Source organism: Echiichthys vipera (assembly GCF_963691815.1).
Source record: "Echiichthys vipera genome assembly, chromosome: 16".
NCBI classification, from domain to species: Eukaryota; Metazoa; Chordata; class Actinopteri; order Perciformes; family Trachinidae; genus Echiichthys; species Echiichthys vipera.
The window spans coordinates 4301165-4326643 of record NC_139841.1 but is presented as its reverse complement, the minus strand read 5'-3'; the positions used below and the strand labels follow the sequence as shown (position 1 = coordinate 4326643).

Genomic DNA, 25479 nt, shown 5'->3' with positions numbered 1-25479 from the left:
TTGGAAAAAAAACAACTACTACATGCTACTGACAAAACTGTACTGAAACATGATGAATCTACCATATGTCTCCAGGTTGCTGCTGTTGTTGTTGTTGGCACAAGTCTCTACCCCATAAGGGAATTCAGTTTTACCCTCAGGATATTTACTGTGATCTTCCAGATTAAAGACAAATCATTTTACATAACACACAGATGTCATCCCAGTTCATAGACAGTCATTCGCTGATGAAACTTGCTTTCACACACTGACCTCTTCTGGCTGGTTGATAGTGATGCACTCTGAAAAGGAAACGGGCTGATGGCTTTTCTTCAACTTTTATTCACTTCTGAAGAAACCAGTTGACTTTAAAAACAAGACCGGTTATTCTTCACTTAGGGTCAACTGAAGGATGAACATTCAGCCCACGTCAGGGTGATGACTGCCTGCATCTCTGCATTAAAAACATAATTTTGACACAAATCCAATGTAATATAACATAAACTCACTGCTTATTAATAACAGGTGCTAAAAATAATGTTCATCATAATCTTTTCACTGCTTCTGTGCCTGTTTTTATTCATCATAAAAACAACTTAAATCCTGTCCATGCTCACCCCAAAGCAAGTTTAGACAAGCTTTTCATTGTTCTGTGTGCATGGACTGCTCTATGTACAATGCAGGCAGGAGGCAGTGACGCACACACACACACACACACACACACACACACACACACACACACACACACACACACACACACACACACACACACACACACACACACACACACACACACACACACACACACACACACACACACACACACACACACACACACACACACACACACACACACACACACACACACACACACACACACACTGTCTATTGTGTCTCCTCTGCTTGCTGTGGAGGTGGTAAAGGTGTTTTGGGCCTGCTCTGCTCTTCTGTTCCTGCCCCATCAGCCGTCGCTCCTGCTGCTGAGCTGCTGGGGTTTGTGACTTCGTTTCCGCTCTGCAGGAATTTGCGCAGGTCTTTGAGAGCCGGCCTGAGCATCTGCACTAATGCGAGGAGGGCAGCCTGGGTGCCTTCCAGGGCCTGGGCCTGTCGTTCCTGGGCAAATGCCTGAGCCTCCTGGGATCGCCGCATCATCTGCAGAAGCTCGTTCTGGCCCTCCAGGTGCTGGGCGATCTGTCGGATGTGGACGTTGGTGACTCTCTGCTCCTGCAGCAGGCGGGCTGAGTTGAGGGCGATGCGGCTCTTCAGCTCCTGAGGTTTGGCCTGACCCTGGGGCGGAGGAGGGGAAGCTGAGGATGAGGCCAGCATCTCTACTGGAGCGTCAACAGCCGCCACCACAGTGGGAGTGGAGTCTCCTACAGTGGTGGTGCAGTACTCCACCACACCTCCATCCACCAGGGTGTGGTAAGTTGTTTCAGCTGGAAACAGAAAAGATAAAACGTTTTTTTAATTATGAGTTATTTGGCTGAAGCTTCCATTCAAACCCCCAGGCTGAAAATATAGTTGATTCACTAATCCTAATGTCACTCAGAGCAGCCGTGTGTCTTCCCTGTGCCCGGGACAAGATTTTCTTTATAGTGCCCCCCCGCGCACGCAACAGGAGGTGCCGAGGCGCGCACTAATGTGCATAACCAAGACAGTGTTATAGAGATGTTTTGTAAAACAGTGTCTGTGCCTCTTTATTAAATCTGGCAAGTTTCAGCCTGAAGCTCAACAGCATCATGGAATCAACTCCCCAATAGACTAGGTGGGTGTTACACATTAGTGGTGGTTGAGGGCAGTTCCCCCTTAGTCCATTATTAATTCCCCCTTGACGGCGGGCCTGACTCAGAACACCAATTAAAGGAGTAGTTCAAAATTATAGGACATCTGTAAATGGGCTTTCTTGCTGCGGTTAAAAGGAGAAGATGAATGCCACACTCCTGTTTGTGCGTTAGGAGGTGGTCAAAGGTGGAGCCAGGGGGATGGATTTTAGGTTTGAACTGGATGTTCATAAATATGCACATTAAATGATCCTGAAATTAGATTTGAACCATTCTCTTTGATGGATACACTGATTTTCTGTGGCACAGTGGTTAGAGCCGTCGCCCAATGTAAAGAGGCAAATTCTTCTAATGATATTCACTCAAAATATTAGATTTATTTTGTGCTTGGAATTTGAGTTAGTAAATGATTGTTATCGTCAATTTAGACGACGTAATGGTGTATGCTGTATCATGAATATCTCCATTTATGATTTCATCAATTCTATTGGAAGACGATACATTATCATATTGAATTATTGCCCAGCCAGAGCGGTTATATTTAAATGTTATCCATGAGCCCATGCTAAAGAAACAACATGTTTCTAACACTGCTGTTACTAACAACCGTTCCTCACGAGCTCACTGCTGTTACTAACAACCGTTCCTCACGAGCTAACTGCTGTTACTAACAACCGTTCCTCACGAGCTCACTGCTGTTGCTAACAACCGTTCCTCACGAGCTCACCGCTGTTACTAACAACCGTTCCTCACGAGCTCACCGCTGTTACTAACAACCGTTCAACATGAGCTCACCGCTGTTACTAACAACCGTTCCTCACGAGCTCACCGCTGTTACTAACAACCGTTCCTCACGAGCTCACCGCTGTTACTAACAACCGTTCCTCACGAGCTCACCGCTGTTACTAACAACCGTTCCTCACGAGCTCACCGCTGTTACTAACAACCGTTCCTCACGAGCTCACCGCTGTTACTAACAACCGTTCCTCACGAGTTCACCGCTGTTACTAACAACCGTTCCTCACGAGCTCACCGCTGTTACTAACAACCGTTCCTCACGAGCTCACCGCTGTTACTAACAACCGTTCCTCACGAGCTCACAGCTGTTACTAACAACCGTTCCTCACGAGCTCACAGCTGTTACTAACAACCGTTCCTCACGAGCTCACTGCTGTTACTAACAACCGTTCCTCGCGAGCTCACCGCTGTTACGAACAACCGTTCCTCACGAGCTCACCGCTGTTACTAACAACCGTTCCTCACGAGCTCACCGCTGTTACGAACAACCGTTCCTCACGAGCTCACCGCTGTTACGAACAACCGTTCCTCACCAGCTCACCGCTGTTACTAACAACCGTTCCTCACGAGCTCACCGCTGTTACTAACAACCGTTCCTCACCAGCTCACCGCTGTTACTAACAACCGTTCCTCACCAGCTCACCGCTGTTACTAACAACCGTTCCTCACGAGCTCACCGCTGTTACTAACAACCGTTCCTCACGAGCTCACCGCTGTTGCTAACAACCGTTCCTCACGAGCTCACTGCTGTTACTAACTCGTGAAATAAATGAACCGTGGGCTATTCCAGCTCACAATCAGGACACACAACTATAGTTAACAGAACCACACTTTAACACCATCATAATTACCATTTATTCAGGATTTAACATTGAAATAAACAAGCAACATGAATAGAACCTGTTACCGTCCTCCTGAGTGCAGCTTTGTGTCATAAACAGACTGTAAAACGGGTTTAAAGCTCTGTTTGTTTACATGATGCTGGACGCACCAGTTTCTGTCACACACACACATCCACCGCGTGTGCTGACACAACGAATGTTAGAAAACTCCAGTGTAGTGTCTGAAATCTGGTTTGGTCGTTCCCTATAGTGACTCAGCAGCGTCACTAACATGGAGACTTATCTAGAGAGGGAATGTCTCCACAGACACACAGATGTGGGTCACATGATCAATCACCATTGTTTTAACTCACTTATAGAAAAAGAACTTAGAAGACAATAAATAGATGAATATCTTACAGAGTACAACTTTAAGAGACAATTTAGTACAATATCAGAGAAGGCTAAATATTCCAGTAAAGGATGAAAACACTGAAACCTTGTTATTATTATTTTTTCAGTGATTGTGATTGTGCCTGTGCATTTGTCAAGTGAACTGTTAAAGTGTGAACCAGTTATTTGTGATACAAGAATGAAAGTGAGGGCCATGTGGTGTTCTGCTTGTGGCCCTGAAAAGACTGTTGTCTCTATCCCAATAGTCCAACAGACGAATATTAAAAGAACACACTCTTCTCCCCTGCTAAAGCTGCTGCCCCCGCAACCCGACTCCGGATAAGCGGATGAAGATGAGATGAGATGAGACTCTTCTCTCATTTGTCTTTGTAAAGTTATATGCCTCGGGTGTCTGCTATGACACTACTTTATGACGATCAGAAGTCTTAATTAATAAGTCATATGTATGGGGAAATACACTGCCGTCCAGGTGTGGAGGGATATAAAAGAAGAAAGAAAACTCACCATTGAGGGGCTTTGCGTCATCACAGGCTGTACCTGAGCCAGCTGGGAGAGCTAAACAAAATACAGACAGAACATGAAGCTAAAAACACACAGAAACCAAGCAACAATCAAGGAGGAAGGGAAATCTAAAATGCTAAAAATACAATACAACTGTCAAAAACCCTCCTTTCCCTTAACATTTTTCTCTTAAAAGTTTTAAATTAGTTCTTAGCCTAGAAAACCTGCAGACCTAGGGGTGGTTTAGCTGACTCACCAGCTGGCAAAAACAGCCTGGAAAGTTTACCTACAAGGACTGTCTGTTTTTGGCCTGATGTGTCAGATGTGTCTGTGGTCAGAGACGGTGAGGAAAGACTGATTTTTGTCAAATTGTCAAACCTTTGTCAATAAAGCTTAACAGTCATGGACGGCAGTCTTGAGATTGAATATGGAGAATCTTTATTATATATATATTTTAAATAATCCACCCACGGGGCGTTTTGAGGGGTACAGAATGAAAGTATTGCTTTTCCATAAAAAAATATATTTAGTCTTTTGACGGGTTTGACAATGACTTTCTGTCTCATTCTGTTTCCATGGTAGCAGCCAATAGCGTTGGGCGTTGCTGGTTGCCAGGGTTGTCTGTTGTTGGGTGCAGCTACTGTAGGTTGGCACTGGGTGAAATGGAGTTTGCCAATCCTGCAGCTGCTTCGGAGCCTCAGTGAAGGAGGCGTTATTTGTCCCAGCAGCTGAGTGAGCGGAGACGGGCAACAACCAGAGTCACTATAGGCCGAGCATTCACTCCATGGACTGAGAGAAAGGAGAGGAACGCCATTCAAACGCACGCCCACATGGCTACGCTTCTCCTTGATCGCTAACATCACTTTCATCTTTACTTAGCTGGAACGGCTAATGCTAACGGCCAATGCTAACTGTCAGTCAATCTCCTCTAATCCTTGTTTTATATGGTGTGATTTTCTGGAGGGGACGGGTTCAAACAGGCTCAAACAGACTCCGGTCCCCTGGAGCTACTGGGCCAGGTCTGACCAACCTGGCAACCCGACTGCTGGAGTTATATTTTGTTGTTGTGACTACAATCTTGAGACACTAGATGGTGGTGTTCTGCTCATTCTCCAGATTCAACCTTTAATTCATTATAATGAACAGCAAATGGAAAATGGGCATGCAAAATGATATCACAGTATGGATTAAATTGTGCAATAAATATGCTTATACTAGCCTGACTTAAGATAAGCTGTTCCAATGACCCAAATGGGACCCAAAAAGTGGATTTGGGTCAGAATACAAACCTCACCTCCTTGGGATATGATACATAATTTCCTCCTTAAATGATAGGTAACATCCTCAGTATTACAGAAGGGCATATGAAGGGCTAATTTATGTAATTGATAGCACGTAAGTTCACACAATCCCCCTTAATTCTCCCAACCTCTGCCCTCATTAACCCTTGTTTACCAAGTCAGGGTTCATTGGTTTAGCTGAGCATTTGAAATGCACCATATTCTGTGTCATAAGTTACAGAGTGTGGTCTTTACCTACTCTGTAAAGTGTCCTGAGATAACTTCTGTTATGATTTGACACTATAAATAAAATTGAATTGAATTGAATTGTGTAAAGCATTGACTCAAAGTTCACTATGATCTAGAGCTTGTATTGCTCTTAAACCCTAACACAGCAGACTGTGACTGTTCTTTTCCGTCCACAGCTACTGTACAGCATCTGTTCCACTGCTGTATGTGTTCAGAGGATCCAATCTTTCACAACACAAGTTCAGTTTTGCACATGCACTGTGTCTCGGCCTCTCAGTCCACTTTCTGAGCACTGAGCTGTGAACATGCACCCATCAGAGGGACACACGTGAACTTCTGTGGTAGATCATAAAACACACACACACATACACACACACACACACACACACACACACACACACACCCCTCTAGCACTGAACTGCATCCTGTGCACGCGCAGTGAAAACTTGTGTCAACTTACTCTCCGCCAGTGTGACGGTGGCGGCGGTGTTCACCGTCACGGGTAAAGTGATCTCAGCATCCGAGTCTCCCGCAGGTAAGCTGATGATGGTGGCCTCCCCCAGCAGGTTACAGATCCTCTGCTGCATAGCGGTGAGGATGACGGGAACTGGAGTGCAGTCAGCGGAGATCCCCTCTATGGCAGCCCGCGCCTGGGCCACTTTCCGGCGGACCTCCGTCTTCATGTCGGACCACTTCTTCTTGACCTCGGGCAACTCTCTGGGACAGGTGGTGACGGCGTTCACCTTTTTCAGGATGTCCGCCCACGCGTTATTCTTGGCCATGTGGGTGACTCCAGCGTTGAAGTGGTTAACCAGTGTGTGCTTTTGTTTCTCTATTTCTTCCACAATAATCTCCACCTCTCTCTCCGAGAAATTCATTTTCCTCTTTTTCGCGGCCGATGCCATAATTGCAGAAATTCCACCTTTGAAGAGGTAATTGTGCGTATTGTACGCAAAAATAGTAGGATTTACTCAATTGATGTGCGCAACGTAATGGCTTCCAGAATCGGCTTCTTCTTCCTACTAAACAACGCTTACGTTAGCTGGGCGTGTAGTCCCGCCCACTGACACCCCATTGGTTCGATGTCTCACAGTCATGCTTTCTCCTCTGTCACTATTGGCTGAATCTAACGCCAATCAAGGCAAATAAAGGCTATGATTCAAAAGCTCAATAATGCCTCACCGTTATCTCACTTAGAAGAAGACTTGTTTTTTTCTATTGTTTATTTGAACATTCCGATAACAGCAGCATACAGACTTTATATATATGTGCATCTTGGTTTAAGTATAGTCTGTATATGCATCTTAGTTTATATATAGTCTGTATATGCATCTTAGTTTATATATAGTCTGTATATGCATCTTAGTTTATATATAGTCTGTATATGCATCTTAGTTTATATATAGTCTGTATATGCATTTTAGTTTATATATAGTCTGTATATGCATCTTGGTTTATATATATAGTCTGTATATGCATTTTAGTTTATATATAGTCTGTATATGCATCTTGGTTTAAGTATAGTCTGTATATGCATTTTGGTTTATATATAGTCTGTATATGCATCTTGGTTTATATATAGTCTGTATATGCATTTTAGTTTATATATAGTCTGTATATGCATTTTGGTTTATATATAGTCTGTATATGCATTTTAGTTTATATATAGTCTGTATATGCATCTTGGTTTAAGTATAGTCTGTATATGCAACTTGGTTTATATATAGTCTGTATATGCATTTTAGTTTATATATAGTCTGTATATGCATCTTGGTTTAAGTATAGTCTGTATATGCAACTTGGTTTAAGTATAGTCTGTATATGCATTTTAGTTTATATATAGTCTGTATATGCATCTTGGTATATATATAGTCTGTATATGCATCTTGGTTTATATATAGTCTGTATATGCATTTTGGGTATACTGTATATATAGTCTGTATATGCATTTTGGTTTATATATAGTCTGTATATGCATTTTGGTTTATATATAGTCTGTATATGCATTTTGGTTTATATATAGTCTGTATATGCATTTTGGGTATATATATAGTCTGTATATGCATTTTGGTTTATATATAGTCTGTATATGCATTTTGGTTTATATATAGTCTGTATATGCATTTTGGTTTATATATAGTCTGTATATGCATTTTGGTTTATATATAGTCTGTATATGCATTTTGGTTTATATATAGTCTGTATATGCATTTTGGTTTATATATAGTCTGTATATGCATTTTGGGTTTATATATAGTCTGTATATGCATTTTGGTTTATATATAGTCTGTATATGCATTTTAGTTTATATATAGTCTGTATATGCATTTTGGGTTTATATATAGTCTGTATATGCATTTTGGTTTATATATAGTCTGTATATGCATTTTGGGTTTATATATAGTCTGTATATGCATTTTGGTTTATATATAGTCTGTATATGCATTTTGGTTTATATATAGTCTGTATATGCATTTTGGGTTTATATATAGTCTGTATATGCATTTTGGGTTTATATATAGTCTGTATATGCATTTTGGTTTATATATAGTCTGTATATGCATTTTGGGTTTATATATAGTCTGTATATGCATTTTGGGTTTATATATAGTCTGTATATGCATTTTGGTTTATATATAGTCTGTATATGCATTTTGGTTTATATATAGTCTGTATATGCATTTTGGTTTATATATAGTCTGTATATGCATTTTGGTTTATATATAGTCTGTATGTGCATTTTGGTTTATGTTAATTGTATTGCTGCATGGAACATTTATCTCCTGGAAAGTCTTTATGCTGTTGTGTTGTCCTGTTTATAAATAGAGAGAGAAAAACACACTGCCTGTGCCACTTATTATTATTGTTATTGTATATTATATTACGATCTAAGACTTTATTAAACGATAATAAAGTCAAGTGCTAAAAGTCAGATGTGTAAAGTCATTAGGTATAAAGTATGAAACTACTCTAAGACAATGAATTTGGAAAAGTGTTCAGTGATTCCCAACCAGGGGTAGGCCTACTGTAGGTACTCCTGCTGTTTCTGTTGTTGATGCAAAGACTAAAAAAACAGTTAGCTCCACAACAGTTGTACAGAACGTTGCCATTCATTGGTGCGCCCATGCACTTACCTGGTAGAGCAGGCGCCCCATATACAGAAGCAGAGGCCCAGGATCTACTCCGACCTCTGATAGATCAGTCTTGTTTATAGACCCATTCTAACTTCTTTATCACTAGATTAGCATTGAAAGACACCATTGCCGATTATGGTCTTAAATAGGACTCAGTTTGCTCTCGACTCTGTCTTGATTTGGTCTAGACTGCCTTTGGACTTGGTCTTGGACTTTCCCTCCATATCACCCTTGTAGTTATAACCATATAGGCTACTGCAGAACACCAAGGCCTGCTGGGTATTACTGTATATGGTAGGTTATATTATATTATACATTTACCTGGGTGCTCTCAGTGTGGAACCGTTTCCCCACAGACATGTCAGGGGACTGTGGTCCCCTTCATCTATTCCTAATGTATGTTTCAGATGTATGACCCTATAAATTAAATAAACGTGAATATTGTTATTTTTGTCATATAATGGGGTCGACTGTGGATCAGTGGGAGAGTGGGTTGTCCTCCGTTTGAGAGATCAGAGGTTTGATCCACAGCTCCCCCTGTCCGCATGTCGAAGTGTCCTTGAGCAAGACACTGAACCCCCAAATTGCTCCCCGTACTGCGCATGGGTGTGTAAATGTGGTGTAATGGTTAGATTAGATGGTCTGTAGATGTCCACTGCAATCAGTGTGAATGTGAACACTGTGAAAGTGCCTTGAGTAGTCAGAAGACTGGAAAGGCGCTACATAAGTACAAGTCCATTTACCATTTTACCAAATCCTTTTTCCAGCAAAACCCAAAACAGTCCGGAGCAACTTGTTTATGGTATTTTTGTGCAGCCAATGATGAATGCTTTTGAAGTTTGGGATTTGATTGATCACTAAATACACTTTGAAATGCAAAGAGAGTCTGTGATGATATAGTCTTGTGTGGATGGGTGAATGAGAGGGACGTTGTAAAGCATTTTAGATATGCAGCAGTGTAACATCTACGGGACAGAAGATCCCTCACTGACAAATCAGTCCAGACAGGTTGTGGGAGAGTAGCGGTCAGTCAGAACTGCTTTTTCTTAGCTAGATGATGCTTCCCATTTGATAGCACACAGAATTATGTCACATTACTGTGTCAATCTGAAAGAGATCTGACTGAAATACTTCCACTGTTTATTTTCTCGTCTTTCTCACACAAAGAGGGAGCAGGAGAGCAACCCTGGAGAGCCTCTGTTGCTGCCCAGCCAGGGAGGATCTCCAGCCCCCAATCCCCCACCTCTGGCCCAGGTATAAATAAATGATACATTGGGTTCATAGATAGGCAATAATACATTCCGATTAAACCTTATGACATTGATTGATATAGATAAACTCTAAGATTCTGTAACTGTATTGCATATTATGCGCATGTTCTCAGAAAGTTTGTCTGGCCGAGCGTCTGGAATACTTTCTCCAAACAGTTATTTTAAACAGCGCATTACAGTATGTTTCTGAAAGTATATGATGTAAGAAATATGCAATACAGTCACAGAATCTTGATTCCTATTTGATCAGCGCTGCCTAGTCTCACAGTTTGGTGGGAGTTCACCAGCAGGCATTGACCCAGAGACTGCTCAGCGTGGTTGTTTTTCCTTTTGCAGGTGTCATTAGGAGCACCAGATGGAGCCAGAGGACCATGGCTTTATCCACAGGCTTTCTATCTCATGGAGGGCTGTCAGATATAAGAAGTACAATCACAGGCAGAATAAGTGATCATATTAATGATCCTGCACTGTTTTTGTAACCTGGGATGCCGTAATGGACTCCTGCATAACTATCACATTTAAAACGTTATTTATAATGGTAATTATGCGTTTACTCAGGTTTGAATTTTGGTTCTTTGCCTGGACACTCCTCAAAACAACTCATCTGTGCCCTCTGATAAAACTGCTGACTTACTGAATTAGAGGCATGATAAAGACACTCACAAGTAAGTGATAGTAATTAATAATAGATACGGTCATTTACTGTATTAAATGAGCCAGGGACAGCAGGCCAATAGTGTGCTACATGGTATTGCAACTGTTTTGGATGTTGCAAAGCCCCACATGCAAAATGGCCATCAGATCCCACTGCTCATGGGCTCATGGTTAGTGCTGTGTGTTATGCCACACTAACCACCTACAGCTCAACACCTCCAAGACCAAGGAGCTAGTCAGTGATTTGGGGAGGTCCAGACCAAGACCGCGACCAGTCCTGCTAGAGGGAGCTGAGGTGGAGGCTGTCGACTCATACAAATACCTCGGGCTGTGACTAGACAATAAACTGGACTGGACAACACACACCAGTCACCTGCACAGGAAGACACAAAGCAGGTTGTACTTCCTGAGGAGACTGCTGTGTTTCAACACCTACAGCAAACTGCTGTGGATGTTTTACCAGTCTGTGGTCACCAGTGTCCTCTTCTACACTGTGGTGTGCTGGGGGGGGGGCAGCATATCCAAGAAGGACACTTCCAGACTGGATAAAGTGATCAGGAGGGCCGGCTCTGTGGTCAGCATGAAACTGGACTCACTGGTGACGGTGGCACAGAGGAGACACTGGACAAACTGCTGGACATTATGGACAATGGCAGCCACCCCCCTGCACACCGTCACCAGCACCCAGAGGAGCCTGTTCAGTGGAAGGCTGCTCCTGCCCAAGTGTAGGACCAACAGGCTCAAGACCTCCTTTGTCCCTCAGGCCATCACACTCTACAACTCCTCACTCGGGGGGAGGAGGAAATAAAGAGGACAGAAGGGAAGGAGTGGGAGCTACTCACTGTGCAATTAATAATCTACTCTTACACACCTGGACACTTATCTTCTTTTCTTTGAGCAATAACTTTATCCATCACTTAAGAGCCATAATTTAATTTTGCTGCTCATTTCTGTCATACACAGTCATACATATCTGATCTTATACATTTCCTCTACATTTAACTTCTCTGATTTCATTTTCTGTGAATCTTATTTGACCTGTATTCTTACATCTACCTCATATATATTTAGCTAAGAGTTTATTGCTTACTGTTTGTTTTTTTATACTTTCTGTATTTATTCAGCTAAGAGTTTATTTGTTATTCTATACTGTATTTTTTAGACCTCCCTTGTGTTTTTGTAAGTTGCTGGAATCTCAATTTCCTTGCAGGCGTTCATCCCAAAGGGATCAATAAAGAGAAGTCTCAGTCTAAGTCTATTGTTCCAGACCAGATCTGAAAACCTTCCTGACCACTCTAGCATCAAAAGTCTGGACTGGAGAGACGCCCAGTATTAATATGATAGATATATGCAGAGAAAACATAGTGGATGATGCCATCTGAGCCTTTTCAAGGAGAAGTTCCAACTGCTCATGATATCTCTCAAAGACAGCACTCTATTTACAGGGCCATAGAACGGTAAGAACCTGTCCTGAGCCATGGTTTGTGCAGTGTGTTACTTTTCCCTCCATAATCTTTCTTTTTGTGTGTCATATGCTTATATAGACAGCCGTTGGTGCTATGTGTTGATGGGATTGTGACACAGAACAAGTTTATTATTAATGAACTGTGACTGAACTCACGCAGATACATGGCACTTGTCTAACTTATCTAACATATTGATGATATTGATGATATAAGGAACAGATCAACAAGATCCGGCTCCCTTTGAAGAGCAGAAAATCCCATCTCTAGTTTTTATGTTTTGTAGCGACGCCCACGAGTCCCATTATGCCTATGCCCCCATATAATTTGCAGTTTGTTTTAGTTTGCTGATTCATCTTCATCAATGTGCAGGTGTAACTTTGTGTTTTAATGTGCTTGTATGGAGCATTTGTGAAAGTGTTGAATTCTTGTTCCCTGTGATATGTCATTGAAGGGCTTTCTCAGAGCTGTTTCCTGTCCCCACATGAAACTCATTCTGTCGGAATAGGGCTTCTGGGTAAATTGGGCCTCATTTGCTATTTCCTTTTTTGTGACCATTGTAAAACCTTGGACAGTCTCTATTATTTTCAGCTCAGACAGCTGACTACTTTGTCTATGATGGGAAATTTTGTTTAGTTGGTAATAAATCTTTTTTCCCCCACAGAAACAAAGAAGTGTGATTTGTATTTACTTAGCTACACTGTGTGGAAACTGTACACTTAAAATAACAACCATTATCATAATGTAGACCAGCTAAGAAAACAAAACCCAGTGGTTGCCACACTTATTGAAGTCCGTTAAGTTGGAACTACAAAGTAAAGTTCATTTGGTGCAATTCAATGCAGTTGACGGCCACCCATGTCCAATTGTGGACTAGAAGAAGAAGAATTCCTTTTATTCATCCCGCAAGGGAAATTAAATTTTTTCACTCTATTATTATTATTCATGTTACACACACACAGGCCCGAAATACACACACATGCACAAACAGGACCTATATACATGCAATTAATGGAGAGATGTCAGAGCGAGGGGGCTGCCAATGGATCAGCGCCCCGAGCAGTTGGGGGTTCGGTGCCTTGCTCAACAGTACCCAGGAGATGAACTGGCACCTCTCCAGCCACCAGTCCACACTCCATTCATGGTTCACACGAGTCACACAGGGACTCGAACCGGCGACCCTCCGGTTCCCAGCCAAATCACCTATGGACTGACGTCCGATATATACATGACTACATAACCTCCTACTGAAGGCTTTGTTTAGGTGAGTCTTTGGGCCGTTTTCATCAGCCATTTCCCCCCTTGTTTTAGGGCTCTGGAAGAGGTGTTTGTGGAGGGGAGTGCTCAGCAGCCAGAGAGTCCTCCAGATCCACCAGCTGGATGAGGGGGGGCTGGAGCTCAGCGTGTGCTGCTCTGAGCTCTAAATACAGGGGAGACAGTTTTGCTTATGCCATTTTCTACAACACCAGGAAACAAAATAGAACATTTTGTATTCAAACTAGTTTCTAATAAAGCTGACAAAAAGGTGAACTTCCGGTTATGGCGCGCGGCTGACAGGACACAGCAACCGGGGCTTGCCGCTAACTTTCTGAAAAAACACTTGAAACTTGACTCAGGGTGGACAACATCCTCAGGTTCAGGGGTGGGACAGTGTAATTGGTCACCATGCCACCAAAAACTGCTGAACCTGGACAACAACCAGCGAAGGGGCCGCAAAATAGCACGGCTAACATCGCCATCGACAAGGCTAGCAAGGATGCTAGTGAGGCGAAGCTAACGACAGCATGCTGGCCAACAGTGTTATACTGGAAGAGATCCGTTCAATGAAGGAAGGACTCGCCAAACAGGGGTGCTGAATACGGCACAACACCGGTCCTCAGCACCCAGACCGACCGTAATGAAGTTTCTGAATTATAAAGACCGCGAAAAGACACTGAGAGCAGCCAGGAAACATGGAAATCTACGAGTCAGCTTCTCCCCGGACCTGTCGGCTGAAACCCGCCAGCGTCAACGACAAGTCGACGGAGTTAAGACCCGATTTCGGGCTATGGGTATCCGTCACGGACTGCTGTACCCGGTCCACCTGGTGGTCACTCACAACGCGGAGCGTCTGGTCTTCAAGTCCTTCACGGAGGCAACTCCAAGAGCCTCCCCGCGACCCGAGTGCTGAAATGGACATGTAACCTACTGAACACGTTATTCTCCTTTTCACACAACCTCAGGTAAATATGTCTAAAAGTTTATTGGATGAGAACCTTAAACTGAGAATAATACCTAAATTAGCCCCCCCTTATGTAATTTTATTTCCCCCATTAACTGTACGGGCGCCTTTAGTGAGCGAATTAAAAAAAGAACAGACAATGAATGTGATGACCTCAGTTTTGAGGGTACAGGGCAGACAGGCACTTCCTAACACGCGCCGGCTGTTGGATATCCTATATGAAAAAACCATGCAATCCTTTCACTGGGAGTACCTTTTTAAAAACACTTAGAAGATTTGGTTTAGGGGAAACATGCCTTGAATGGATTCAATCATAATATACGGAACCATTAGCAGACATTAAAATGAATAGCAAGTTTTCAAAACCCTTTAATCTCTATAGATCAACAGGACAGGGCTGTCCCCTCTATTGTTTTTATGTGCCATCGAACCCTTGGCCATGTCTAAGTTGAGGATTTTTATGAGATATGGATGCCTTTCTTAAATTTTATGAACTTGAATATACAAATGCCTGGAGACAGATAAGTGCTGGCACTGTTAGCAATACCACTGCAGACTGGCTTGAATCTGGCACCACAGCTAGAGTACTATGGATATGAATCAGGGTAAAGAATAGGAAGGTGACCACGGTTTATAAACCTGCTTCAATCCATCTCATTATTTTTACAATCATTAACATTGTTGTTGTTGTCACTACTATTAGCCTCTTTTTTTACTGTTGTGCCATTGCTTATGAATATTGTTATTATTACCCCCTTTTTGTCTTAATTTAATGTACTTAATGTGCGGTTTTATTATTTAATCATTATTTAAATTCATATTAATTATTTATTTCATTTCATGACTTCTTTTATTTCTATTATTTACCTACTTAGTAATTTTCTCAGAGAGTAATGTTGGGAGAGGGAGGGAAGGGGTGTTCCCACTGTTATCGTTTGTTCAGTGTGTATTGCTTGTTAATAACATTCAAAAACTCAATAAATAAAGGTTGGATGAAAAAAATCGGACAAAAAAGCAGAGCGAGAAGGTTCAACTAGATTTTGGTGTCAAAGTGATCCAGTAAAGGGCCGCTGTGGCTGCAGGTTTTCATTCCAACCAAGCAAAAACACACCTGCCTTGAGTCATGCAATCACCTGAACTGTCTTCACACAGTTGATTTGTTGGATCAGGTGTGTTCTTGCTTGGTTGGAATGTAAACCTGCAGACACAGCGGCCCTTTACCGGATCACTTTGACACCGCTGAACTAGATCATGGGCCGACATTTTAGGCCCCCAGGTACCAGGTTCCATCTTGACATGTTTCCAGCCTGGTCCAGGGGCAATTTTTTAATAGGCCTGCACTGCAAGAAATGTCAGGAAATGGAGTTCCGCAGCTCATTTTAGTGGCTCATGAGTCTTAGAATCATTTATTTCCCTAAAAGCAGGTGACTTGACCAGGGTTGCTTGTGAGCATACCTTTCATACAAATCAGGTTCCTAAACTAGGCCAAATTAAGGGGTGTTTGCCCTTACAGGTGGAGGTATTCCCTTTATACCAAATGTGAGAGTCTTGTTTTGGGGAACATAAAATATTAATAGAAACTTCACTCCTCTGACAACACCTCCTGGCTTTTCAATGGAAAATCGTTTTCAGACTCCATAAAAAACACGTTCTGTTAATGTGGACTTTATCTGTTGTTGTTTTTTACAGTGTAGAGCAGGAAGGCTTGGCTAATAAGTGAAAGTAAAAGTAAAAACGTGTGAGAAGCTTGACACACTCTGCCCAGGCAAGGCTTTTCTTAAAGGTTCTTAATCTTCACTTTACAAACAGCCCTCAGTTTCATCTCGATCTCTCGTGTTCTTCACACTGAAGATGCTCCACAGTTCGAAGCCCTATGAGCTGCAGGCGGGAGGTTTCTGCTTTGAAAACAGCCGCAGGTAAAGGAAAACTGCCTTTAGTAGACTACCGTCACTGCTACAGTGGTGGCCAAATAGGCTTTCAGAGGCCTATGATTGACAGTAAAATGGTATAAACTAAGCGAAAGCATTCTAAGGCTTGGATAGGCTCCTAAAGTGTTTGAACTTTGTGCAGTGTTTTACTTTTCCCTCCATAATCTTCCTTTTTGTGTGTCATATGCTTGTTTAGACAGCCGTTGGTGCTATGTGTTGATGGGATTGGGACACAGGACAAGTTTAGTATTAATGAACTGTGACTGAACTCACGCAGACTCAGGTAGCTAGATCAAATTGCAGCAGGGTTGTTCGGCGGTGAGTGTCCCGCTTGTGTGACGCCATCTTGGTTTTTTTTTTGAACTTACAGCACCTTTCACCGGGGAATATCAGAATAAAGGCCCTTTGAAAATATTAAGTATTAATACATAGTGTTAATGATGTTTTTTTTTTTTAATTATTAAAATTAAACTGCATGTTTCCAATGACTAATTTCCCTTCAGGTACATTCTAGACGACCTCAGGTATCTTCTCAAAAACAACTTACATGACTTCACTGTGGAATATTTGAATAAAATGCCTTCCAAAGTATACTGTACACTTAATGATCTAAATTAACTATAATTCGAGGAAATAAAAGCACATTCACTTTTTATAAAGAAAGGGCCGTGATGCACAGGACTAAGTAGCTAACTAACCTACAGTTTCAAACATGTCTTGTGCAGCATCCTTTAGCATACAGAATTGTGATATGGACGTCAGATTAAACTAGCATACCTTTATCAAAAACAAGGCAAACCCCTTCAAGTTTGTTCAGGAGGGATCCACCTGTTGGTTGGTTGCATTGCCTTCCTTCAGAAACACTTGTTCCCTCCGCTCTCTTGGCCTCCTGCACCTGCAGCAACAGTTTGGTGTGAGCCTCCCGGTCTTCCTTGGAGGAATTCTCTCTGAATCGGATATGCCACTCGTTGCACACTCTACCCTTTTCTCTATCTTTTCTAGGCACTGTCTTGTATGTTTCTAATCTCAAATTGGATGATAGTTGCCCTTGGCGCGTTGTAGCAGCTTCGTTGTTTTTTTTCCAGGCAGTGGACAGCATCCTGGGAATGCATCTATTTCTTTTTATATAACTCTTTTTCAAAGTTTTTTAAAAGCTCAGTCTGCTCGTCCATCTTTTGGGTTAAGACTTGAATGGCGTGGAGAATGGCAGCGCTGATAGTTTCCTCATCCTCACTGTCACTCGCCCTTCTCAACTTTTTAGGGCTCTGAATAGGCGTGTGATAATGTGTAGTGTAACTGTTGCCTTTAACATTTCTATACATCCATTATTTGGCAGTATGCAGAAAAGTTCTATGATGTGTATGGCAGGATAATAGGAGCTAGAAGGGTTGCGGTGTCTGTGTCAATCTGTTCGTTTGTCTAACTCATGATGATTCATTTTTGCCAGGAATGCAGTGTTGGAGTCCAGTTTGTCTGAGTTGAGCTCTAAAGCTCCTGGTGCCAGAAAGACAGGGACCACCATTGCTGGGATTATTTACAGGGTGAGGATCTGCCTTCAGGGTTTTCACACAGAGACACTTAATGACTGAAACCAGGCACTTACATTTCTGGTTATGTGTAATAAACCTGGAAGCTGTTCCTTAGTGTTTAGGAAGTAGACTCTTGACATCAGCCAGGTGTGGTTGTTACTTCCTGTCCTTGTGTGTAAGGGTGGAGTGCTCCTGGGAGCAGATACCAGGGCTACAGACGACATGGTGGTGGCCGACAAGAACTGCATGAAGATTCACTACATCGCTCCAAAGATCTAGTGAGTAAAACTGGCTGTGTCATCATTTATAAGTGTTATACTTTTTGTATAAGTATGACTTTTTGATTGGTTTGTATTTCATATATTGCTGTATGCTTTGTTGCTAGTTTTTGATCTTACGTTCCTTTTCATGATTCAACTAAATAAAGAATATGGGTTAAATCAGGCGTGTCACACTCATTTCCCCCCCGGGCCACATCAGCATGATGGTTGACTTCAAAGGGCCAGTTGTAACTATAAAACCATAGACATATAAAGAGTAGACGCCGCATCGAACGTTGGGCCGCGAGAAATGCGGCCGCCATCTTGGACCGGTCATTCTACCAGATTAGTTCTATGAGTGACTCGTTGAGCCTATGAGTTGAGCAGCAGAAGGAACAAGATGCCAGAGTACTATGCAGCGTATTCCTGCTCTAATCTAATATTTCAATATTACAATTCATAATCAGTACGGTACAGTACAATTTTAAACAATTATATATAAATCCATGCATTTTTGAATGTTATAGTGAGTCGCTCAGGCTGTGGCAGGTAGATAAATATTTAGCTGCCAGAGGAGCTGCTGTCCCTTATTTTATTATTATTATCTTGTCACAGTAGAGGCGTGGAGATTAGCCTCTGTGGGAATGTTAGTTAATTTACCCCCCGGCATGAGGTGTGTGTGCAAGCCTGTGTAGATATGAAAGGAGAAGCAGGGAGGAGAGGGGTTGTCGTACATGTGGTCTAGTGTAAATGGATTGCACATTTCCAGCAGTAGGTCAGCGGAGGATGTGCTGTGGTTTCATGAGAGGAAGACACTTCAGAGACAGTTCATCTCAGGTCACCTCAGATATTCTCAGTTTGGTTTTTTTAAATATTGAACATGACATTGACATGAATTATGAGATAATTTTTCATGTCATGTCACTTTTTTTTTTGAAGTTTAGACTATCAAAGGAGAAGTGACTGAATCTGATCAATATCCTTTGCTGTTAAACTGTTTCATCAAACAGGAGCAACATGATGTGGGCTTTATTATAAAGAATGAATTAGAGATTTAACATGTGTTTCCACTCTGTGCCCGATATTCTCACAGCTGAACTAAATGTTCCATACATTTTGACTTGGTTCTCCACATCTCCACTTAAAGCAGGACGAACGTCACATGTTTGTAAACCAGAGCTGATGAGTCCAGGCTTTTTTGGTTCAGTTGTACCACAGAAGTTGAAACAGTCTGAAAAGAAAAAATCATAAATTTATTTAACTAAGGAAAAATCTTAAATCGTTTGTATAATTTAAAATGGATATTACTGAACTATGCCCCGTGTTTTTGTTTGCACATTAAATACAATTACTACATAATTAAAATATGTAATAAAGAAGACATTCACATAATTAGACCTTGCCTAAAAACAAGGACACAGTCATTTTAGATACTATACAAAGTACTCCTACAACATCACTGTCTTTACCAATTAGAGCTACACTCTAATTGGTAATTGTGCAAGAACAAAACAGTGTGAAAATGATCGATTTAACAAAATGTTATATATATTTTTATACCACACTCACTCGCTCAAATGTGGACCTTCCCTCTCCTCTCCACTACCACGACTATGCGACTGGCAGAGCATGGATCATTTCTGAATATTCATAAACATATAGGGTTCGGCTCTTGGTTTTTTTTAGTGCTTAAAATGGAAGTGTGTCTGTGTGTGTGTGTGTGTGTGTCTGTTTGACTTGTATTTAGATGTGTCCAAAATGTCATCTCTCTCTCTGACCTAATTGTATTGATACTCTTGATTTATATATATTTAAATTTTCTGTGTGTGTGTGTGTGTGTGTGTGTGTGTGTGTGTGTGTGTGTGTGTGTGTGTGTGTGTGTGTGTGTGTGTGTGTGTGTGTGTGTGTGTGTGTGTGTGTGTGTGTGTGTGTGTGTGTGTGTGTGTGTGTGTGTGTGTGTGTGTGTGTGTGTGTGTGTGTGTGTGTGTGTGTGTGTGTGTGAGAGATTTATTTATTCATGTATGAAATACAGCCTATTAATACTCTATAAATGATTTCTATTGTTGTGATTATATTTATAGTGTTGGCAAAACACCTATTATACATCACATATATCAGATGTCAGAATATTCTATTACTGTTAATCCCACTATGAATATTAAAATACGCCGAACCGTGTCCTGTCCTTACACTGAGTGGAGCGGGCGACCGGTCCAAGATGGCGGCCCCACCGCTCGTCAGCGCCAATAGGCCCAACGTTCGATGAGGCGTCTACTCTTTATGTCTATGTATAAAACTGTATGAATGTAGCTACTTCTTTACATGTTGTTAAATATCTTTCTCTGCGTTTGATTGTGCTTATTCTGTGCAGCCTGTCAGGGTTATAGTCGCTTCTATAAATTAGATTATATTGTGTCATTGCATGGCTGGTATTAAAAGAGAAGTGCTGACTACTACCACCACATAGTGCTTCCCATCTCACTTCTTCAAAGACACAGTTGGGGCCTTCTTCCCATTTGTGTTTCACAACTAACACATCCCAGAGTTAGTATTAAGCATACGGTAGACTGTATAGAGTCGCTTTCACACCTATAGTTCAGGGGTGAAGTTACTACATTGTTGCATTTTTGTTAAGCTGCAGCCACTGAAATTTCTATAAATGTAGCTGGCCAATCCGGACGGCCTACCTAAATATGTGTCCCACAGTATATAAGACAGTTTTCTTTCACCTGCTTTTTTGTTTAAGCGGGCCAAATATGTCAAGTGAACCAAACGCTGTAACATCACGCTATCAATACGACCAAGTAGATCCAGTAACCTAGCAACGTGCTTGTTAGTTAGACTACTTGTTACACAGATAACGAGTGAGGTATGGTTACAATAAATTATGGTTTTTGTCACACTCTTTTTTTGGTTCACTTCCTATATTTGGTCTGGTTTGCTTTCACACCTCAAATGAACTGCACCAGGATTCACTTGAAGTGAACGAGAACCATGTTTTCAGGCGGACCACAGTTCGCTTGTTTGGTCTACACCAGAGTTTGTTTGTTTGGTCTGCACCAGAGTTTGTTTGTTTGTTTGGTCTGCACCAGAGTTTGATTGTTTGGTCTGCACCAGAGTTTGATTGTTTGATCTGCACCAGAGTTTGTTTGTTTGGTCTGCACCACAGTTCGATCGAGCTTACTCTGAATTCAGGGTTTGCTTAAAGCAGACCAGACAGCTCAGGTGTGTAAGGAGCCTTAGATATAAACCCCCTTACTCCCCTTTTGTCACACAAAAAATGATCTAGAGGAAACATTTCTAGTGATTGTAGATGATAAAGTGCCTAACCTGGAGGTATTTGAACAGTGAGTGCGAGGTACCCTGTACTGGGAATAGAAACCTTCCAAAGTCTTAAAAGTTCAATCGTTACACAGATTTCCAAAAGTTCTGATACCTTTTGTAAACCATAGTTTTGGGATGTCATCTCTAAGTGATTTAGGTGAAGAGGCATTTATGTAAGATGGGAATTTGTGGTACAAAGATTGAAGACAACCCGTTTTCTTCTGAACTTGTTCACTGCTTGAGTTGTTCAACCATGTCCTGAATGTTCTGTAGCTGCTGTGGGGCTGGCGTGGCTGCAGATGCAGAGATAACCACACAGATCATGGCATCCAACGTGGAACTTCACATGCTCAACACTGGGCGACCTCCACTTGTCACCATGGTGACCCGACAGCTGAAACAGATGCTATTCAGGTGGGGGTATCAGAGTACAGACACACAGACCAACCTGTACTGGACTCTATAGTAATACTCTCCTCCAACAGCACGCATTCACTCTCTGACATTTCCATAAATGTAGCTGGCCAGTCCGGATGGGCCTACCCAAATTTATGTTCCCACAGTAAATAGGTGGTACACCCGCAACATAACATCGACCCAACCGCACCAGCCCTAACAGGCTAAAGGCCAGACGCACAGGCCCCACTTAGCATTACCCAGGCTGCATCAGCTGAGAATTAGGGGAGGCAGCCAACCCAGGTGTATGCAACTCAACTGTGTAGAGCCATCGTCCAACCTTGCAGGATCAAAAGACAAGCACACCACATTCCCCGAGTCCAGATTGGCCGGCGTCATGCTAATTTCAGTGGCTGTTATTGGAGGAGAGTATTGCCATAGAGTCCAGTAGAGGGCAGAATCTGTGTGACATAGAACAAACCCAAATCTCTGATGGCTAGATGTTATGTTTGGGTTTCTTTTTAACATAACATAACATCAACAATGGTCCACACAGACTTAAACTTATACCTTCCATTGAAATAGAGAAAGTGTCATGTTGTAATGATGTGTGTTTCAGGTACCAGGGTCACGTTGGTTCGTCTCTGATTGTTGGAGGAGTCGACGTTACTGGAGCTCACCTGTACAGTGTTTACCCACACGGCTCCTATGACAAACTGCCTTTCGTTGCCATGGGTATGTGTTTAATGTACTGTATAATTCTGCATGTGGACCGGCTGGGCAGTTGTCTGTAAGATTTGTTATTTGGATCATAAAGTTACGGCTGAATGGAAACAGTTTCCCTCAGGATCAGGCTTTTAAACCAAACATCAAAGAAAACATAAAAACCTGAGAAAGCTCGAAGCAAACTTTTTAATGTTTCCTTCTGGTTTCAGGCTCCGGAGCGGCAGCAGCTGTCTCTGTGTTTGAGGACAGATTCAAACCAAACATGGAGGTGAGACCGGCTGTCAGCTTTCCTTTCTTCGCAGCTGTAATCGAATGTGATGTCTGTTATGATTGTTGTTTATCCATGATTTCAAATAAGAATTCTCCAGTGGCTTTTTAAGGCAAACCATTGGCCCATAGGCTGTTACTAAAGTAACTACCTGAGCACTAGTTAAAGCCCAAATTACAAAAAATAACTTATTGAGTTGAAATCAGTTGCTGACAGCTTGGTCCCCCCAGTTCAAAGATCTTATCTGCGCCCCTGGCTTGATGACATCGACCAATTAGGTTTGAAGTTATCCAGTGTTCAGTAGCTGTTCAATCCTGTCCTTTTTTTGATCATCCTCCTCTCTCACTAACAGCTGGAAGAGGCGAAGCAGCTCGTCCGAGACGCCATCGTTGCAGGGATTTTCTGTGACCTGGGTTCAGGCAGCAACGTGGACTTGTGTGTCATCACTGACGCTGGGGTGGAGTACCTGCGAAGCTATGATAAACCCACGATGAAGGGGAAAAGGTGAGCCGATATAAACATACTGTTTTATTGGAGGAGAACCAGTCATTCTTAGGCTGCCTAAGAACATTGAGTCAGGCAGTCGTCCAGCCGATGGTTCACAGTGGCACGGAAAGGGTTTGCTCATCAACCCGATGCCGCAGAGACATCGGCATAAGGCTCTACAGCCTCACACAACCTTTACTGGTTTAGGTTGGACCTTTCATGCAGTCATTTTTCTATTATTGGCCTAAATGAACATGTAATACATCAAATTTAGTGGAAATATAAGGAGAACATTTCAAAACAATGTGCTTGATCGCAGGAAATAGCTTTCTGGTTTTGTGTGTTGGTATAATCTTGCTGCTCATTCCTGTCATATACAGTCATACATATTTGATCTTATACATTTTCCTCTACATTTAAAATTATCTGATTTAACTTTCTGTGAGTTTTATTATACCTGTATTCTTACATCTACCTCATATATATTTGACTAAGAGTTTATTGTTTTTTTTATACTTTCAGTATCACTTAAGCTAAGAGTTTATTGGTTATCATATACTGTATTTTTTAGACCTCCCTTGTGTTTTTGTAAGCTGCTGGAAACTCTAAGTCTAAGTCTAATGAAGATGCACAATTTAAATAAATGAATATATTTAAAGGGGACCTATTATACTCCTTTTCCGGCTCAAACCTGTACTTCTATAAGAACATATTGACATGCTTGAATGTTTAACTTCTCCTCCTGCTCATGGCTGCTGCTGCACCTGTATTCCCCCTCTGTCTGTCTTATTACTGCTGCTAGCATGTAGCTAAGTATCGTTAGTAATGGACTGTGGGGCAACAAAGCAGTGATTTCTACTGTCAAAAATCACAAATATCACTTTATAAACCAAACACAACACACAAAACATTATTGATCAAACAAATGAAAGATGTCCTCATGAATTAAACAATAAAGTCAAAGTAAGGAGACAGGAGAGAAACTAAAAAGTCACACAATCAGTTAGAAGCCGCAAAAGTGCTGAGAGCTGATCACACTGAAAAACGTCTCTCTCTCTAGTCTCCTGTACAGCTCACTGCAGGAAGGCACCTTTATCTTTAGGTCCATAAAATATGCCCGAAACTCTGAACACATAACACACGAGCTATAGCAACATTATCTCGGTCACAGACTAAAGAGTAAACCTTGCAGTATTTACAGAACGATGAACTTCAAGCAGAACAAATGAGCCTTTGTTTTTCTCCTTGTCTCTTTTCAGAGAGGGTCAGTACAGGTACAAGCCTGGCACCACGGCCGTCCTGACCCACAAGGTGACCCCGCTCTCTGTGGATGTGGTCGATGAGTCCGTTCAGATCATGGACACTGAGTAAAATACAACAGGATGCTGCTGATGGAACGCAGTGTACTAAATAAAAAGGAAGCCGTTTGGGTTAATGGATTTAGAACAGAGTGTCTAGTATCTCTATGGCATTGCCTGTAATGGAAGTAGTTTTGAAATAAAATTATTTTAAATCATTGTTGAATGATCAGTGCCTGCAAGTTACTTGGTGACCCCTCTTGAAGAGCTGGAAGTTTTCCTTCAGCTCGGGCATGTTTAGGGACTGTGCCCCATAAACTACCTTAAAGGGAAATTTCTGCGCAAATTCATCCAATGGTCTATTTCGGCACTTGGTCACATCAAATAAGCCATTAAGAGTTTTTTTCATGTATAAACTATTAACGGAGAAATCCTGGAGAGTCGCTAACAGCCGGACGTGGCTAACACCGATTAGCTCGGGGCAGTACGGTGAAGGCATTCAAAGGTCTTTTTTAACCACTAATACTGCTGAAAATAACAGCAAACCTCTGCAGCAGCATGAGAAGAGTCCCTACACAGAAAACAAAGCAGCAACAACTTAGTTAGTGAACCCAGAGTTTATTAAAGAGTGTTTGAAAGACTTACCTACTGGCCCCTGTACCAGCTCCTCTCATAGTAAAGTCCATTCAAGTGGATTA

The 25479-nt window shown here is 41.9% G+C and overlaps 2 protein-coding genes across 2 annotated transcripts; one reads left to right on the top strand and one right to left on the bottom strand.

Annotated features, from left to right (window-relative positions):
* Positions 1–864: 864 nt before the first annotated feature.
* Positions 865–6728, bottom strand: naif1 (nuclear apoptosis inducing factor 1; the record flags this gene model as incomplete). Its single annotated transcript, XM_083930479.1, has 3 exons — positions 865–1415; positions 4298–4348; positions 6284–6728. The coding sequence occupies 3 exons, from the start codon at positions 6726–6728 to the stop codon at positions 865–867; spliced, it is 1047 nt and encodes a 348-aa protein (XP_083786605.1).
* Positions 6729–16321: 9593 nt separating this feature from the next.
* On the top strand, positions 16322–24991 carry psmb10 (proteasome 20S subunit beta 10). The gene is made up of 8 exons (XM_083930277.1): positions 16322–16482; positions 17942–18035; positions 18204–18301; positions 21881–22021; positions 22623–22738; positions 22939–22997; positions 23350–23501; positions 24743–24991. The coding sequence occupies exons 1-8, from the start codon at positions 16418–16420 to the stop codon at positions 24852–24854; spliced, it is 837 nt and encodes a 278-aa protein (XP_083786403.1). The 5' UTR covers positions 16322–16417; the 3' UTR covers positions 24855–24991.
* The last annotated feature ends 488 nt before the right edge of the window (positions 24992–25479 follow it).